We start from the raw sequence: 17,453 nt of genomic DNA on the forward strand, positions 1-17,453 counted from the left end.
CTCCAAAATCCTCTGAGGAGGACCGAAGGCTGGCCAATGGCTTGTTCTGCTGTATTGGGAGTCCCTGTGAATCGAATTATAGAACAGTATTATTGATACTACATCCAAGCAAAATTTGGCTGAAGATCCTCCAACAATGGTTACAGCAATGCATTTTCAGGGAGCTGCCAAAAGTTCAGCTGGATTCAGAAGAGGACATGGAAGAAGGGATACCATTGCTGAAGTCAGATGGATCTTGGCTGAAAGCAGAGAACACCAGCAGGATGGTTATTTGTGTTTTATTGCTGATACCACGGCATTGAACTTGGTGGATTATAACCAACTACAGATCACCTTGAGAGGAATGGGGATTCCAGTACACTTGATGGTGTTCATGTGAACTTGTACATGGATTAAGATGCAGTTGCATGAACCGGACAAGAGAATCCTACATGGTGTCAAATTAGCAAAGGTAGGCAACAGTATTGTATCCTCTCACCTCACTTATTCAATCTGTATGCTGAATAAATTATCATAGAAGCTAGATTATATGAAGAAGAATGTGGCATTCGGATTGCAGGAAGGATTACTAACAATCTGCAGTATGCAGATGACACAACCTTGCTTGCCGAAACTGAATAGGACTTGAAGCACTTACTAATAAAGATCAAGGATTGCAACATTCAGTATTGATTACAGCTCAATGCAAAACCAAAAACCAAACCAAATTCTCTGCTATTGAGTCAATGCTGACTCATAGCAAGCGTTATAGGATGGGGTAGAACTGCTCCCATGAGTGAGACTGCAACTGTTTACCCAAGTAACTAATGGTTTTGAACTGCTGGCCTTGAGGACCACATTTAACCTATTCTCCATTAATCACAATGCTCCGTATTGGTCCAGTGTAAAGAAACCAAAATCCTCACAGCTAGTCTAATAGATAACGTCATGATAAATGGAGAAAAGTTTCAAGTTGTCAAGATTCCAGGTGTTCTGTCTTGCTTAGATACACAATCCATGCTCCTGGAGCGAGCAGTCAAGATCAAAGCACACATTTCATTAGGTAAACCTGCTGCGCATGACCTCTTTAGAGCATTGGAAAGCAAGGATGTTACTTCAAGGACTAAGGTGTGCCTGACCCAAGCCATGGTATTTTCAATTGTTTCATATGCAAGTGAAAGTTGGATATTAAATAAGGAAGACCAAGAAGAATCGGTGCATTTGAATTGTGGTTCTGGAAAAGAACATTGAAATTACTATAGAATGCTAAATGGACAAACTAATCTGCCTTGAAAGAAATACAACCACAGTTCTCCTTAGGGGCAAAGATGGCAAGACTTTGTCTTACATACTTTGGGCATGGCGTCAGGAGAGACCAGTCCCTGAAGAAGAACCTCATGTTTGCATAAAAGAGGGGCAGCTAGAAGCCGAAGGCCCTCAATGAGATGCACTGACACAGTGGCTAAACTAACTGGCTCATGCGTAGGAACAATTGTGAGGATGGTGCAGGAGCAGGCGGTATTTCATTACGCTTTGAAATCAACTTAATGGCACAAAACAACAACGAGGAAAGTCAGAAATGTGTAAAGATTGTTTTTTGAAATGATTGAACATCTACAGCAAGGCCCTTCTGAAGCTCACAGACAGAATGTGTGAGTCAGAGTGCTTTACTGTTGCCATCTTTCCCCTGCCAGGAGGTAGAACTACCAGACACATAAGTCCTAAGAATACCTTTAAATGCAACTTTTTCAGGCCCTTAGTTAAGACATCGTCTCATTCCATGAGTGAGTTTTATGTGGTTGGGTGAGGATTCGAACAAGTATGATCCATCTGGTTAATGACGCATTCTTTTGGGAAGCATTCATAGTCTTGGGCAAAGGACACCTTCCATCTCTACCATCTTCCACCTCTTCTATCTCTATTTCTTTTCCTTCTTCTTTTCAAATCGTTTTATTAGAGGCTCATACAACTCTTTTTACCATCCATACATACATTAATTGTGTAAAGCACATTTGTACCTTCATTGCCCTCATCATTGCCAAAGCATTTGCTTTCCACCTAAGCCCCTGGCAACAGCTCCTCATTTCCCCCCCTCCCTCCCCGTGCCCCCACTCTCACGAACCCTTGATAATTTATAAATTCTTATTTTGTCATATCTTGCCCTGTCCGACGTCTCCCTTCACCCACTTTTCTGTTGTCTGTCCCCCAGGGAGGAGGTCACATGTAGATCCTTGTAATCGGTTCCCCCTTTCCAACCCACCCTCCCTCCACCCTCCTAGTATTGCCACTCACACCACTGGTTCTGAAGGGATCATCTGCCCTGGATTCCCTTGTGTTTCCAGTTCCTATCTGTACCAGTGTACATCCTCTGGTCTAGCCAGATTTGTAAGGTAGAATTGGGATCATGATAGTGGGTGAGTGGGTGGGGAGGAAGTATTTAGGAACTAGAGGAAAATTGTATGTTTCATCATTGCTACATCGCACCAGGACTGGCTCGTCTCCTCCCCGGGACCCTTCTGTGTGGGGATGTCCATCTCCAGCAGTACTATCCATTTGAAGCACGTTGAGAGCGGAGGGGCTGCATATCTGCATTGACACAATGCAGGCAGATATGCTGAACAACAGAGTGGAAACCCTCCTTTTCTCTTTCACTCATAGAAGCAAGGCTTGGCCAAGACGACCTTCCGAGTGTTACGTGTAGAGGGGGTGGGAAAGAATTTCAAATGTTTGTGTATTTTTTAACCAACTATCTGTACTCATGGTCCTTTGAATCTCTCAGGAAACCCCAGCACACCTGTGCTTCACATAATAGCAGCTCTTTCCCAGCAGGTATGTTTAGAGAAAGGAATCTGTCGCCACACAAATAACAGTCCTGACAAGGGAGGAGGAAATGGTGTCTCTGGGAAATTAAAAGTTTGTGCCAAAGAGTGGGTTGTGTACATCTGTTTATGTTCTTGTTTCCTCCACTGGCAGTACTCCTGTCAACCCAGGAATTCTGTGCTATGAACGAAATGGAAAATCGCTTCAGTATTACACAGTCCCAGCTGGATGTGAAACCAACTCACGACGATGTTATTAAACTCAAACGTAGATAACTATAGCTTTACACTTCCTTGGACTGAAAAAAAAAAGGGTACTCTCCACAATACATGAGACTCCATGGGTCGGGGACAGTGAAAGGCACTTGCCTGATGTTGTTTCTATTTTGGAGGGTAGGCAGAATTTCCTGGGACAAAGAAATGAAGTCTTCTGGAAATTTTCAAAATATGGAAGACTGGAAAAATATGAAGTCTTGTGTCCTGCCTTCTACTATTGGCCACCAAAGCCCAGCTGCTGGCCCTCAGAGGACATGGAAGGGGAGGAACTACAGGGACCTCGGTTGCAGTTACCTACACAGGGAACAGGAGGGACATTTAAGTGCGCTGCCTCATTTGATAGGGGACACATAGTACCAGCTACCATAACTTCAAATATGCATTGAAACTCAATTCAAACACACTTCCAGTGAAGCGATGTAGACTCATAGCAACCCTGTAGATGAGTAAAATTGCCCCTTTAGATTTTCAACACTTAAACGTTTTTGGAGAAGGAAACCACCTCATCTTCCTTCTGCAGAGTGATGTGGCTCGTAGCTCCAGGTGTAGCTCATGATGCTATCGGTGCACCTTCCATTATGCAGTAGAGCCCACTACATGCACACCGAAGTCAATCCTCCCTTTCTGCACAGCACAAGACGTCACTTCATGGTCTTCCATGGAGCTGGAGGAGTCACGTGACTCATTCTCCCCATTAGAATACTAAGAGAAATTATGAGTTCCATTTGCTGGTCTGGACCTAAAGTCATCCACTGTGCACTCAGTCGTGTTTTCCCAACTGTCCCATAAGTGAGAACACTGTTGTGCCTATCCAGCACTGGCCTCGCGATGAAGACAGCACACTGAAGGGAGGGAAGAGCAACAGGATCCAGGCAGTCTGTAGTCCTGAATGGCCATGCGGAGCAAAGACAATTAGAACTAAGCAATCAATGTTGCTCTCTCTTTCGGCCATTGTATTCTTGAAGGTCTCTGTAACTGCCAAGGGTCTCAGCGGTGTAGTCTTTGAAGTGCTGGGGTGCCGATCCATGTGAATTCACCAGCTATTTGGCACGAGAAAGATGGGACAGCCTGTTTCCATAAAGATTATTGCCTTGGCCTCCACTCAAGCACTTACTCAATGCAAGAACACTTTGTTCTATTAAAATGGCATTTCAGGATGCACACCTTCCCGACACGATTGCTGAAGAAAAATGTGTTCATAAGCAAATCTGGTGAAGAAAGCTGATGGTGCCCGGCTATCAAATGATATAGTGTCTGGGGTCTTAAAGGCTTGAAGATAAACAAGAGGCCATCTAGCTGAGAAGCATCAAAGCCCACATGGAAGAAGCACGCCAGGTTGGCTGACCATGAGGTGTAGACGGGACCAGTTATCAGACATCAAAGAACTAAAAATCTTATCAGTGGGCGCCCACCTTCCTGATACAACCACTGAAGACAAACATGTGCATAAGCAAATATGGTGAAGAAAACTAATGGTGCCCAGTTATCAAAAGATATAGAGTCTGGGGTCTTAAAGGCTTGAAGATAAACAAGTGGCCATCCAGCTCAGAAGCAACAAAGTCCACATGGAAGAAACACACCAGACTGTGTGACCTCAAGCTGTTGAAGGGATCAGGTATCAAGCATCAAGGAACAAAAAAATCATATCATTGAAAATGTGGGTGAGTGCAGAGTGGAGACTCAAAGCCCAATGGTAGCCAACCAGACACCCCTTGGTGAGGGGTTGTGGGGAGGAGATGAACCACGCAGGGTGCAGGGTAGCAACAATGAAACATATAACTTTCCTCTAGTTCTTAAATACTTCCTCCCCCCTCCCCACTATCATGATCCCAATTTTACCTTACAAATCTGCCTAGACCAGAGATGTACATAGGCACAGAGAGCAATTGGAAACACAGGGAATCCAGGACAGATGACTCCTCCAGGACCAGTGGTGAGGTGGCAATGCCTGGAGGGTGGAAAGAATGTGGGGTAGAAAGGGGAAACTGATTACAAGAATCTACGGATAGCCTCCTCCCTGGGGGAGGGACAGCAGAGAAGAAGGTGGGGGGAGACGTCAGACAGTGTAAGACATGACAAAATAATAATAATTTATGAATGATGAAGGGTTCATGAGGTAGGGGGAGTGGGGAGGGAGGGGGAAATTAGCAGCAGATATTAAGGACTCAAGTGGAAGGCAAAATGTTTTGAGAATGATGATGGCAACAAATGTACATATGTTCTTGACAAATGGATGTATGTATGGATTGTGATAAGAATTATACAAGCCCCCAATAAAATGATTTTTAAAGAAAGATTATCACCTTGGAAACCTGTACAGGACCAGTCTACTCGGAATGAGTTGATAGAAATAAGTTTGGATTGGGGGCCAGTCTTTGGCAAGCAGCCATTTGTGCCACGCAGATTTTATTATTATTATTACACCCAGGATTCTCAACGAGGCGATTTTGCTCCAATCTCATCCCCAGGAAACATTTGGGAATAACTGGGGACATTTTAGAAGTATTGGTGGGGTAGTGGTTATACCTTTGGGCTGCTAACTGCAAGATCGGCAGTTCGAAACCACCAGTTAATCCACAAAAGAAAGATGGGGCTTTCCACTCCCATAGTTCCAGTCTGGGAAGCCCACAGGGCAGTTCTACCATATCCTATAAGGTAGCTATGCGTCAGAATTGACTTGATGGCCGGGAATTTGGTTTTGCTCTGGAGGCATTTTTGATGGTTTCTACTCAGGAGCTTGAGGAGGAGGGACGTTGCCGACAGGTGGTCAGGGAGAGATCCAGGATGCTGCTAAACATTGTGCAATAAGCAGGTACCACTGGCCCCACCACATGCAAAGAAATGTCCAGTTGAAATGACTAGTGGTGCCACGGATAGGAACCCTTCACTTTAGGAAGCTGTCCTCCTGACCAACTTGATCAAGAATCCCAGGCTTCTTCACTCTCCCTGTTGTCATCGGCAAGGGCTCTCAGGTCATGTTTTAACCCCTGGGACAGAAGAGAAAACCAGGCTTCTCTGGATTGTAATCTTTATGAAAACAAATCACCAGGCCTTTCACCCACAGAGCACCTGAGTGGTTCCAACCACAAACGTTTCCGTTACTGTTAGACCATCCGGACTCTCCCTACTTTCTCAGTTTCCTCCCATCTTCCTTTCCAAATGCCCGCCCCAACCCCCCCTTGAAGCTCAAGCAAAATCAACTCTTGTATGCCACTCTGCCTTGATCAACTGTGGATTTTCTTAGCCATCTCTTCAGTTTTAGCTGTGCATTCAGATCACCAACGGAATATATTGAGAGCAAACCTTTAATAAAGATAATAATAATTAACAAAATATCGCTCTCTTCCTTGAATAGAATGGTTCCCCTGAACCCCCATATTTTAAAATATGAAGTCCCTCCAACATGTCACTGAAGGCCTCCTCTATACCTTGGAGAATTGGGCGAGGGAAAGAAAGTTGTGAGCAAGTGTCCTAGAAGGGAATTCGTGAATAGACAGTTGAGAAGACACTGAGCCAGAATGGGGTCAGAAGTTGAGTTGGGGATGGTTAACCACTGGGGGATTTACTTGGGAGGGGAGATGGAGCTTCCAGAAGCGGAGGTTTTGGGCTATGGTCCCACATTGAAGGGAGGAAAGGAAAGAGAGAGAGCAAAGAATGACTCTTTTAGACTATTTAACTGACCTCCCAGATTCTCAGACTATTTAACTGAATTCCCAGATTCTCAGACTAGTTAACTGAACTCCCAGATTCTCAGACTATTTAACTGAACTCCCAGATTCTCAGACTATTTAACTGAACTCCCAGATTCTCAGGGCAACAGAATGGGCCTAAGCTGTACCAGGTGGGTTTCTAGGGAAGGGAAACTCTTCAGCTCATGGGGATTGTTAAGTATAAAAAAGAATCCTGCGACTCTCCAACTTCGTGGCCTTCATTGTTTCTTAAAGGGAGTCCATATTTGGGATTAAAGGACCACGTTGGATAGTGGCAGATGTCTTAAGCACTGTGGCTTGTTTTCAGGTGCAGTGACACCTGGGAGAGCTGGAACAGGAGGACTGCCTGGTTCTGCCCACCTGTCTGCCACAGGCCTCAGCGGTTTCTTTCTTTGACAGGTTTCCACCTTCATTAGTTCCAGTTTTTGCAGGTTCTACTGTATTTTCCTTGAGATTTTAATCCATTGTCATCAATTTCCTGGCCCTGGGACATTCACATTTCTCTTGTGTGCCCTTGAATATAAATTATCCCCCCAAATGCATATTGTTCCTCTTTTCAATCTACCGGTAATCCCTGCATGACTTATGAATTCTGACCGTAGCAATACAGCAATACCCAATTTGTACATAAATAGGAATAATTAGGTGTGGTTTGTATCTACTGCCAGTTGGTAAAAAATGTGTTGTCTTTCTGTCCATAGAATATGTTTATCTTTGTGGGCATAAAAAAATAACACAGCACTAGTAAGGATAAAGATAAAAATGTTTTGATGTGTGTCTCAAAGTAGCGCCTTTGTCATTTTGAGCCATGTTTTTACCATGAGAGGGTTGATGGTGGTAAAGCTGGCTTGTAGTCTTTGCTTCCCTGTGCATAATAAGAGGAACTGTGTTTGCCCTGACTTTTGCAGATGATGATTTTGTTCGTGTGTGTGTGTTGTTTCCTTGTGGTTTTATCAGATCAAAGAAAAAGTTTGGAAGGTCTCTTAAGATAAATTATTCTTCCCAATTTTTATTGGGGGCTCATACAACTCATCACAATCCATACATACATCAATTGTATAAAGCACATTTGTACATTCGTTACCCTCATCATTCTCAAAACATTTGCTCTCCAAGTAAGCCCCTGGCATCAGCTCCTTATTTTCCCCCTCCCACCCTGCTCCCCCTCCCTTATGTCCCTTGATAATTTATAAATTATTATTTTGTCATATCTTACACTGTCTGGGGTCTCCCTTCACCCACTTTTCTGTTGTCCGTCCACCAAGGAGGAGGTTATATGTAGAGCCTTATCATCGGTTCCCCCTCTCTACCACACCCTCCCTCCATCCTCCTGGTATCAACACTCTCACCACAGGTCCTGAAGGGATAATCTGTCCTGGATTCCCTATGTTTCCAGTTGCTATCTGTACCAGTGTACATCCTCTGGTCTAGTAGGATTTGTATGGTAGGATTGGGGTCATGATAGTGGGGGAAGGATGCATTTAAGAACTAGAGGAAAGTTGTATGTTTCATCGATGCCACACTGCACCCTGTCTGGCTCGTCTCCTCCTGTAAAGGGATGTCCAGTTGCCGCCAGATGGGCTTTGGACTTGGGTCCCCACTCCGCACGTAGTCCAAAAAGTATAAATGGATGTTCTGAACGCAAACCAGTATTTTACCCTTCTCTGGATTAGAAACAAAACATATGAATCATCTGGAATTGAAAATTTTTTTATAAAAGAAAATCAAGGAACACAGGACACATTTGCACGTTCTTTTACAACAGGTACCCACTCGGGTCCCCAGGAATTAAATCACACCTCCATACTTTGAGGAGTCCTGGTGGCCTAGTGGTTACACTCTGGGCCGCTAACTTCAAGGTCAGCAGTTCGAAACCACCAGCTCCGCGGAAGACCGATGGAGCTTTGACTCCTAGTCCTTCGGAAACGCACAGGGGCCGCTCTAGCTTGTCCTGTAGGGTCACCGCGACGCGTCCACTGGACTGCAGGGGGAGGAGAGAAGTCCCACTTGGGAAATCGTGCTGCTGTCTCTTTAACAAACTGAAAAGGGGGTGGGCCTCCGGGCCTGCGAAGGCTCTGATTGGTTGTCCTGGCAGGAAGTGGGCGGCGAACGCACCGGTCCTCCGCGTACGCGGCTGCTGGGCCAGAGGCTGGCTTAGGTGGGTGAGCTGCCTGCGGCCGGAGCGCTGCGTGCTGCAGTCCGCGGGCGGGGAGCGCGGGGTGCCGAGCGGGGCTCTGCTTTCCCGGTGGGTGCGGCGCCCTGGCAGCCCTTGCGCGGGGGTTGTGCCCCGTGGGGCCGGACGCCGGGGGGTCGGGGGTCCGCTCGGAGCTAGAGGAAAGGCGATGTTACCGCCGCTTCTCAGCTCCCCCAAGGACCCCACCAACCCAGGATCTCTTTTCCCCTGTTCTGCAGGCTCGATTCCGGCGTCATGGCTCAAAGGGCCTTCCCGAACCCTTATGCCGATTATAACAAATCCCTGGCCGAAGCCTACTTCGATTCTGCCGGGAGGGTGAGTTTGGGCTATGTGTGCATCGACCCCCACCTCCCTCGTTTGTCTGGAAGAAAGAGATGGCGTCCGTTTTAAAAGGCATAGCAGTCGGGGCAAAATGCGTAAAGTATAAGATGTAAAATACATATTAAAGTATGTACTTGGAATCCTAGCAAATGTCCAATTTCTAAGAGACCACTAGTTATTAATATGGTTGTTAATTCCGGTAACGAGAAGTTAACTGAGGAAAGTGCCAAATAGATCATAGCCTAAAACCATTGGACTCTTCCCAGGGCAGCCCCACAGCTTAAAAACTAGCAAGTTACTCCACTCTCCTTCTAACATGCCACTGTGCCAAAGGGAACCTGGAGGTGATAGAACCAGGGGCCTGTGTTTTGGGGGAGCCGTCGGGTAAGCAGTGGACACCTAAGGGCAGTTCAAACCCAGCTGCTGCTCCTGTGGAAGAAACCTGAGGCCATTCCCATGAACATTTACAGCCTCGAAAACCCTAGGCAGGGTCGCTGCGTCAGGATCGACTTGGTGGCAGTGGGTTTAGTTTTAGGATGTGTTTTCTTCGGGAGCCCTAGTGGTGCAGTGGTCGGCTGCTAACTGGAAAGTCTGGCTAGTGGCCACCAACTGCCCCTAGAGAGAGGACCACGACAGCTTCTATGAAGATTCGAGCCCTTGGAAGTGCTGGCGGAGCCTTCTACTCCGTTCTCTAGCATCCGAACCAAGTCGATGACAAGGCGTTGTGATTGTTAAGCCTCTTTGGGTGTACATAATAGCCTGCCTAGACTGTGCAGTTCTTTTGAAGCATACCTAGTTTGAAGCCTGGTGGCCTAGTGGTTACTAGTTGGGCCGCGATCCCCAAGGTCGCCACAGGGAGGCTAGAAGACCATTAAGTGTATATGGATGGAGGTAGGGGCAACCTGATTATTTGAGGACCAATATTGAACTGCCTGAGCAAAGCTTTTTATAATGATCTTGAAGTCAGCAGGTTCCCCGTTGGCCGTTTGAGGCCGCATTTTTGCCTCGCTCTGCAAATGCTGGAGCAGGTTATGTGTCTTGTCTTGTCGGAGGAAGGCATGCTGCTCCATGCTCCTTTGGCAGAGCACGTGAGGAGGGTGTGCCCTCAGGAATGAAGCCTTTAATAAAATGTGGTTCGCGTTTGAGGCCGCTACTTAGAAGCTGTTTCTGAGGGAGTCAACTGCACCCATCCGTTTCCATGAGTGGCACCTGACCCACAGTAAACCTGTACTCCATCCCCTAACTCATCTTTTGTTGTGCGTTTTAACGGAGCCTAGAATCTAGATGAAGTCTAGCAAAGGAGTTCTAACGTCACTTCAAGTTGAGCACAAAAGACCTGCGCTCCTTAGTTCCTCAACACCGATTTCCATCAAGAAATCTGTTTTCTGGCATCTGTCAGAGAAAATAGTTTTCAGGGGCTCTTCCAAGTATTGCTCCAGTTGGAATCATTTGGTGGCCTGCCACAAGCAATCCATTTTCTCCCAGCAGGTCACCTTTGTAACTGCCAAATTGAAAGGACACTTCCCTTCCTTGGGCTTTCTCACTACTGATGGTCTCCTGGGGAAAGGGCCAGCTGATGGAGCATTACCCTTGATCTGTGTACAGAGAGTGTACTGTTGGTCTCCTGGGGGAAAGGCCAGGCCAGTGGTACCTTGTCCTTGATCTGTGTACAAAAGGTGACGTGTTTCCAGGCAGATGCACTCTCTTCTCTAGTTGAGATGGACAGACCTTTTCTGTTAATATTGGCGATACTTTATCTTACTAAATGCATGTTTATGAAATGGGTAACCTCTTAACAAATATCACTGAGTGAGAGCGTGTCCCTCACACAATGTGGGCTTTCCTTCAAGTGGTAGAATCGGTGAGATCATAGTAGTAATTCAGACTAAATGAGCCAGATGGAACCTGCCTTCTCAGAGGCATCCCCATAAGTGAAACTTAATCACTTGTTGTTCATCACTGTTATTTTCCTATTCTTATTGACCCTCATCTTGCTGTTTTCAGTGTTGAGGTCCTTCTGAGAGAGAGAGAGAGTAAGAAGCTCATTGATGGTGGGAAAAGTGGTTCTTGCAATCCTTACATGATGAAACAAAATGTGTGGGCCCTTAGTCTCCTACATTGATTTGAAATTTTACTACTTTGTGAAATTCAGGTCTGGGAACCATAAGAATTGTCCCAAAAATATTAAGGAAAGCATTTAAGTGACCTGTTAAGACCTACCAAGTCAGAATACAGAAAAACATCAAAAATCGTTGTAATCAGTTTTAGGAAGATGAATGGTGAATGGGTGGCCCTCTCAGTTTTGCCTGCTGGGACTTGGTAGGGATGCTTCTGGGTCCAGAGCCCCAAGTCCAAGTTATTACACTTTGTATGTCCTTAGACCACTTTAGACTAGTAGAAAGATGTTTCATCTCCAAATGCCTGTGACAAGTCTCAGTTGATCTTCCCAGTAGTCTTTGAGATTGGTGAGTGGTATTATCATTAACCTCTTCCTGACCTTATGGAGATAATTGAAGCAGAAAAGGAATTATTAATTGAGCAAGATCACTCAGCTGCTAGCAAATACAGCCAAGCTCGCTCATGGCAAGCCCAGACCCACTGCCATCGAACTATAATGCCCCTTTATAGGGTTTCCTAGACTATAATCGGAGCAGACAGCCTCCTCCTTCCCCAGTGGGAGTGACTGATGTTTTCAAAGCCAATGTGTGCTTCATTATTGTGCAATTCAGATTTTTAAAAATAATTGTTTAAATAATAGGTGAGCCCCATGAGATGGAAAATTACCAGAAGCCAGTTTAAGATCATCAGTCTATTTTGTACGTAAGACTCTCATGTAAAGTATTTAGGCCACAGCAATAGTGTTTTGTGCCCTGAATGAGGAAACATAATTGTCCTTTAAACTTTGGTTCATTTGTATGGCTTAGGAACAAATCGGTGTCCTGTCCTGGGCAGAAAAGAATGTGGCTAAGTAGAAGCGGGTAGCTTGTAGTCCAGGAAGTTGACTGGCCATCATGTTTTGATATTTGTTTTCCCTTAAATTATCTACAGCTAACCCCTGAGTTCTCGCAGCGCTTGAACAATAAGATCCGGGAACTTCTTCCGCAAATGGAGAAAGGCCTAAAGTCGGCAGATCCTCGGGATGGCACGAGTTATACTGGCTGGTCAGGTATGAAGTGCTGGCCATGAGCCAATGTAGAGTTATCTGGGCCCAGCGCTGTGCTCGTTCTACCTAGCCTTGGTCAGATATTTCACAGTGGCCTGAGCTTAGGCCCAGCCTCCTGACCACAAATTTGGGTTGCTGCTACATTGTGGGGAGAAAAATAGCTGTTAAGCAAACACACTGTTCATTTGGAGACTGCGCTTCTGTGGAAAGAGTCCCAACAGAGGTGCAGAGGCTCTGTCCACAGGATATAAAGCATGATCCAGGAGAAGCATTTTGGGGGAAGTGACCACATAACTCTTAGAACAGGACATCAATGCCGGGGCACTGGGTAAAGTATAAGTTCTGTGAGCTGACCATTGCCTGTGGTCATTGCTAGCTGGTTTGTCGTCACTGTATTGCCAGTTTGGAGAGAGATTTTGAATACCTGCAGATTAGGACGAAATGCTACATTGGTGTCAAGAGGTGAGAGAGGGTAACCAAGGAAGGAATGTTAGAGACCTGTGGTTAGTTCACTTTTGTAGAGAGACAGACAGACAACCTGACAGTCCTGAAGAATGCCCCTGTTAGAGGCACAGTGTTTCCCATTTACTTTGCAAGTCAGACAAGGAGAACTAGTTTGCAGCTCCACATCCATATTTGAATTTGAATTAAGGCACTGATGTTCATCATGGAAATACAGGTAGGTTCCTAGGCCTATCAGTAGAGATTCTCATTGAATCGATCTTGAAGGAGGCCCAGGAATCTAATTGTACAAGCACCCAGTGGTCCTGGTTCTTTGGGTGGCAAGCTGTGAAGGGCCGTACTTTGAAATTTCTATATGCAGTCCCACGGAAATCCTCTGTCAGTAACACCAAGAGAGTCCACCTTTCCTTAGGATGGGAAAGGCTGTCAATCCATTCATGACCTGTCAATCATAGGGGGACCAGTCAAAAAGTATTGCTACTGGGCTCCAATTCATACATTTATCACTTTATTCCCAAGAAAATGTTTTCAAGCCTGTCTGTGTGATCAATAGCTGGCTATAGGCCTGATTGCTCAGGAACACACTGTCTTGGACTTGGCCGGGTCCCATCAAAATGAAAGGATACTTTCTGTGCCGGGGAGCAGCTTGACCTTGAGGTAGGGCTAGTATCAAGTTTTTAACAGAACTATAAGTGAGCATCTTCCCAAGTCACTGAAGCTTTGTAACAAGTTCATAAGAGCACTGCCTTACTGGAAACAACAACTTTTAGATAAGTCACACATATTAAGAAAGGTTGAGAAGCCCTCAAAGATGAGCCCAAACAGGGAAGGCCTGAACCTCGATGGATGGAGAAGCTTCAGATGAAGTTCAGAAATGAGCTGGGAATGATCTTAGGGCATTTGGCTTTTTCAGTTTGCAGCATGCCTCTTGGCCTTAGCAAGCTTTTGGCTCTGGGGGTGTCAACAGTGTTGGGGAAAGACCAGCTATCACAGGCCCGATCTATTGTTGTTTTTTAAAACATTTTATTAGGGGCTCATACAACTCTTATCACGATCCATACATATACACATATCAATTGTATAAAGCACATCTATACATTCTTTGCCCTAATCATTTTCAAAGCATTTGCTCTCTACTTAAGCCCTTTGCATCAGGTCCTCTTTTTTTTTGAAGCTGTAGAAAAGTCTTTCCTGGAACATAGTTCTATCACGATACTTCATCTATTCATTCTTCCGAGGACAGGAAGGGCTGTCCTACAAGAATTTCATTGGGAAACCTTAATGAATCCTTCCACCCTACTGTCCTGACTTTGTCCCCCAGACTTCATTTTTTTGTTACCCCCCGCACCGCCTTCACCTCCCCAAACTCAGAGACCAGAAAAAAAATAATAGGATTTGAGCCCCAGGAAGATGCCCAAACTGATGGTAGACATCAAAGAGCACAGAATTTTCCGGGAAGGGTTAGAATTGGCAACCCTGCCTTCAGAACTGCATAGACCTTGATGGAGGAATAGATTTACACTCTATTTTTGTTTGCTAAAGTGCCTGTGAGTTTGTAGCAGTACTTGGCATGCCCTCATGTCTCACCCCTCAACACTTTGGTCGTGGTTTCTTGGGAAGCTGCTCTGTAAGCTGTAGTTCGTGCTATGGCCTGGCGAGGTCCGGTGACCTAAATGTGTCTGAAGAAAGGGACCTTACCCTCCATTCCTATCACTGGAGTTCACACGGGACCTCTGTGTCCCACATAATTGTATCAAAATCCACTTTTCCTTTGATTGTAGCATATTTTCCCTTACTGAGAAAACGGTGTCAACAAAAATTTCAAGGCAGAAAATAATTTGGTTAGGAATGATTTAAAATCAGAGTTAAACTGATGTTCCAAGGATGTTGAAGTCCAATATTTTTAGAGATAAGACGAATAGGCAGTATCTGGTCCTCCTCCTTACACAATAAACCCTGTGAAAACCAGACTCGTGTACGGCAGGAAAAGAAAACTCAAAATACTGCCCACGAAGACAGAGAAGGGATCCGAGTGCACCAGTGAAGGGCAGAGAGCTCTCGAGACCTCGGGAAGCGAGGCGGCCCAGTGAGTTCTGGCAATCATAGGTCCACTGTCATTTTGTTTCACGCTGCTTGGGGATTTTAGAAAGTTCCCTCAAGAAATGTCATGATGAGAATGAAAAGAAAGTTGTTTGCTTCAAGAGGGAAATTAGAACAGATGCCATTCGAGGAGCCACAGATAGGGGGCTACTGATAGATTAACCTCATTGATGAAAATGCCTACTGATCCGAAAGCATCAGGCTTTGTATAGAGCAGGACGGGTGCAGGGGTGGCTTCAGCGTTTTTCTTGGGTGCAGCATCAAACGATTCCTGAGGCTTAGACCGCCAATCTCTTCCTAACGTGTTTGGAATGTCTCGTGCTCTTTAATCTTGGCAAACACAAAAGAAGGAGAGGTGGCTAGACTTGACTTAGGACAGATGAAAAAAGAAGGGCACAAGCCTCAAGTCACCTATTCAAATGAATTTATATTACTAATTCAGATGAGCTTATCACTGGATGAAGAGGCATCAAAAAGTTCATGGAAAAATTTAGCTAAAATCTAGTGGATTCTTTCCCACAAGGTTTTGGAAACTCCCTCATAGATTCTGAAGTAGCTTGTTTTGCGGAAGAAATGGTGCTTCATCTCAAGTTTGAATTAATAATTTGACTGTGCCCGTAAAAGTTATCTGGCCCATATAGTACTAGAACTAGTTAAGAAACGAACACTTAAACTTGGCTCGAAAATGGGATGGAAGGACGAGCCAGAGCCAGTCAGGGTGCAGTGTAGCAAAGATGAAACATAAAACTTTCCTCTAGTTCTTTAATGCTTCCTCCCCCCACTGTCATGACCTCAATCCTACCCTACAGATCTGACTGGACTAGAGCTGGTACACAGATGCAGATAAGAGCCTTCAACACAAGGAATCCTGGGCAGATAAACCCCTCAGGACCAATAAGGAGAAAAGAGATACCAGGAGGGGAAGGGGACAGTAAGGGGGGGGAGGCAGGAGGAATCTAGCACAATGAGCTGCATCTAACTCCTTCCTAGGGGGATGGATGACAGAAAAGTGGGTGAAGTGAGACAGCAGTCAATGTAAGACATGGTGGGGAGGGGATTTATAAATGATCAAGGGTTCATGAGGGGTGGAGAATAGGGGAGAGGGGAATGAGGAGCTGATATCAAGGGCCCAAGTAAAAAGAAAATGTTATGAAAATTATGATGGCAACATATGTACAAATGTGCTTAACACGATGGATGGATGGATGTTTGGATTGTGATAAGAGCTAAAAGAGCCCCCAATAAAATGATTTTTTTAATTAAATTTTTTTTTAAATAGGGAGGGAGGAAGGATGAAGAGAGAAATCACTCCAAACTATAGCTTTGATGGTCTTGATTTTGGAGCAACATGGGATTTCTGGCATTTCTGTCTTTTGAAGGCCAATGTCCTACAACATTTTATCCCTAATGATCTGTGATTCTCATTGCTCATTCCTGAAAGCAGCTTTTATGGCAACTGTGTGAGTACGATTGGCAGACTAAGCAGTTCAGGGTGTCTTTGGCTGCTGCTCGTTTTATGATGAAGCTTCAAATCATCTAGATAAATTTGCTAATGGCTTTTGAGGCCAGGTTCCTAATGCCTCCTAATCGAACATGGTTAAAAAGCCATTATTCCCAATAAAATGGACTGTCTCCTCCAGTGTTTTGATAAATCTAATGCTTTGCTGTGCCGGTAGTCAGTCTAGATAGCAGACAGTTCTGCGTTGTATAAGGAACCAATGCTGACTCCACCACAGAAATTTGTAATGTTAACATTTTCTCCTCCTGTTATCTCAGGACTTACCAAACAAGCATCATCTGTTTATATCTGCAACGCTTTCCCTGCCCCCCAAAAACAAAATATTGGGCATGTGACAAAGCAGCATTTATATAATTTAATGCAGATTTATATGTTAACTTGGTGTGTGTCTCATGTTATCTTTCATAAATAATCCTCTTAGGAGATGGGGGTTATATGTGTTTAACTTTGTTTAGCAACAAATTTAGGGTCATATTTTTATGAACACTGATTTTTTTTGTTCTTGTTGCTCACTTGTTCAAAAATGCATTACTTTGAAAAGCACTGATTCAATGTAGAAAACCTTTTAAACTATTTCCTACTTCAACATTGATGCTTATTGTATATTTATTGCTGGTGTACCATAAACACTTTTGCAAATTATCATCACTCATTGTACAGCTTGTATGAGAAAACTACATGATATTAACACAGAACTGTAAATCACTGTCTTTTGTTAAATTTCAGTCAGGCATACATCTAGGAATAGGATTAGATTCGGCTGATATACCTCCCCATGCCCAATAAATTAAAAAAATAGCAGTGGTTTGAATAAAACAGCCGCCCTCCTCTTTAAGGACATAGTTAGGCCGTGATGTGAAAATTGGAGTTATGTGATAATGGGAATGACTGACATTGCATAACTATCAAA

The 17,453-nt window shown here is 44.7% G+C and overlaps 1 protein-coding gene across 2 annotated transcripts in view; it reads left to right on the forward strand.

Moving 5' to 3' along the window:
* Window positions 1–8,886: 8,886 nt before the first annotated feature.
* The window catches only part of LANCL1 (LanC like glutathione S-transferase 1), a 44,888-nt gene continuing 36,321 nt past the window's right edge, over window positions 8,887–17,453 (forward strand). Inside the window, exons 1-3 of one of the 2 annotated variants that reach the window (XM_075529021.1) lie at window positions 8,887–8,942; window positions 9,197–9,293; window positions 12,348–12,465. In XM_075529021.1, the coding sequence (XP_075385136.1) occupies window positions 9,213–9,293; window positions 12,348–12,465 (199 nt within the window). In that variant the 5' untranslated portion in view covers window positions 8,887–8,942; window positions 9,197–9,212. Of the gene's footprint in view, window positions 9,030–9,196; window positions 9,294–12,347; window positions 12,466–17,453 lie in introns of both variants that reach the window. The other variant, XM_075529020.1, reaches the window with a different exon arrangement.

Source organism: Tenrec ecaudatus, chromosome 13 (assembly GCF_050624435.1).
Source record: "Tenrec ecaudatus isolate mTenEca1 chromosome 13, mTenEca1.hap1, whole genome shotgun sequence".
Lineage (NCBI taxonomy): Eukaryota > Metazoa > Chordata > Mammalia > Afrosoricida > Tenrecidae > Tenrec > Tenrec ecaudatus.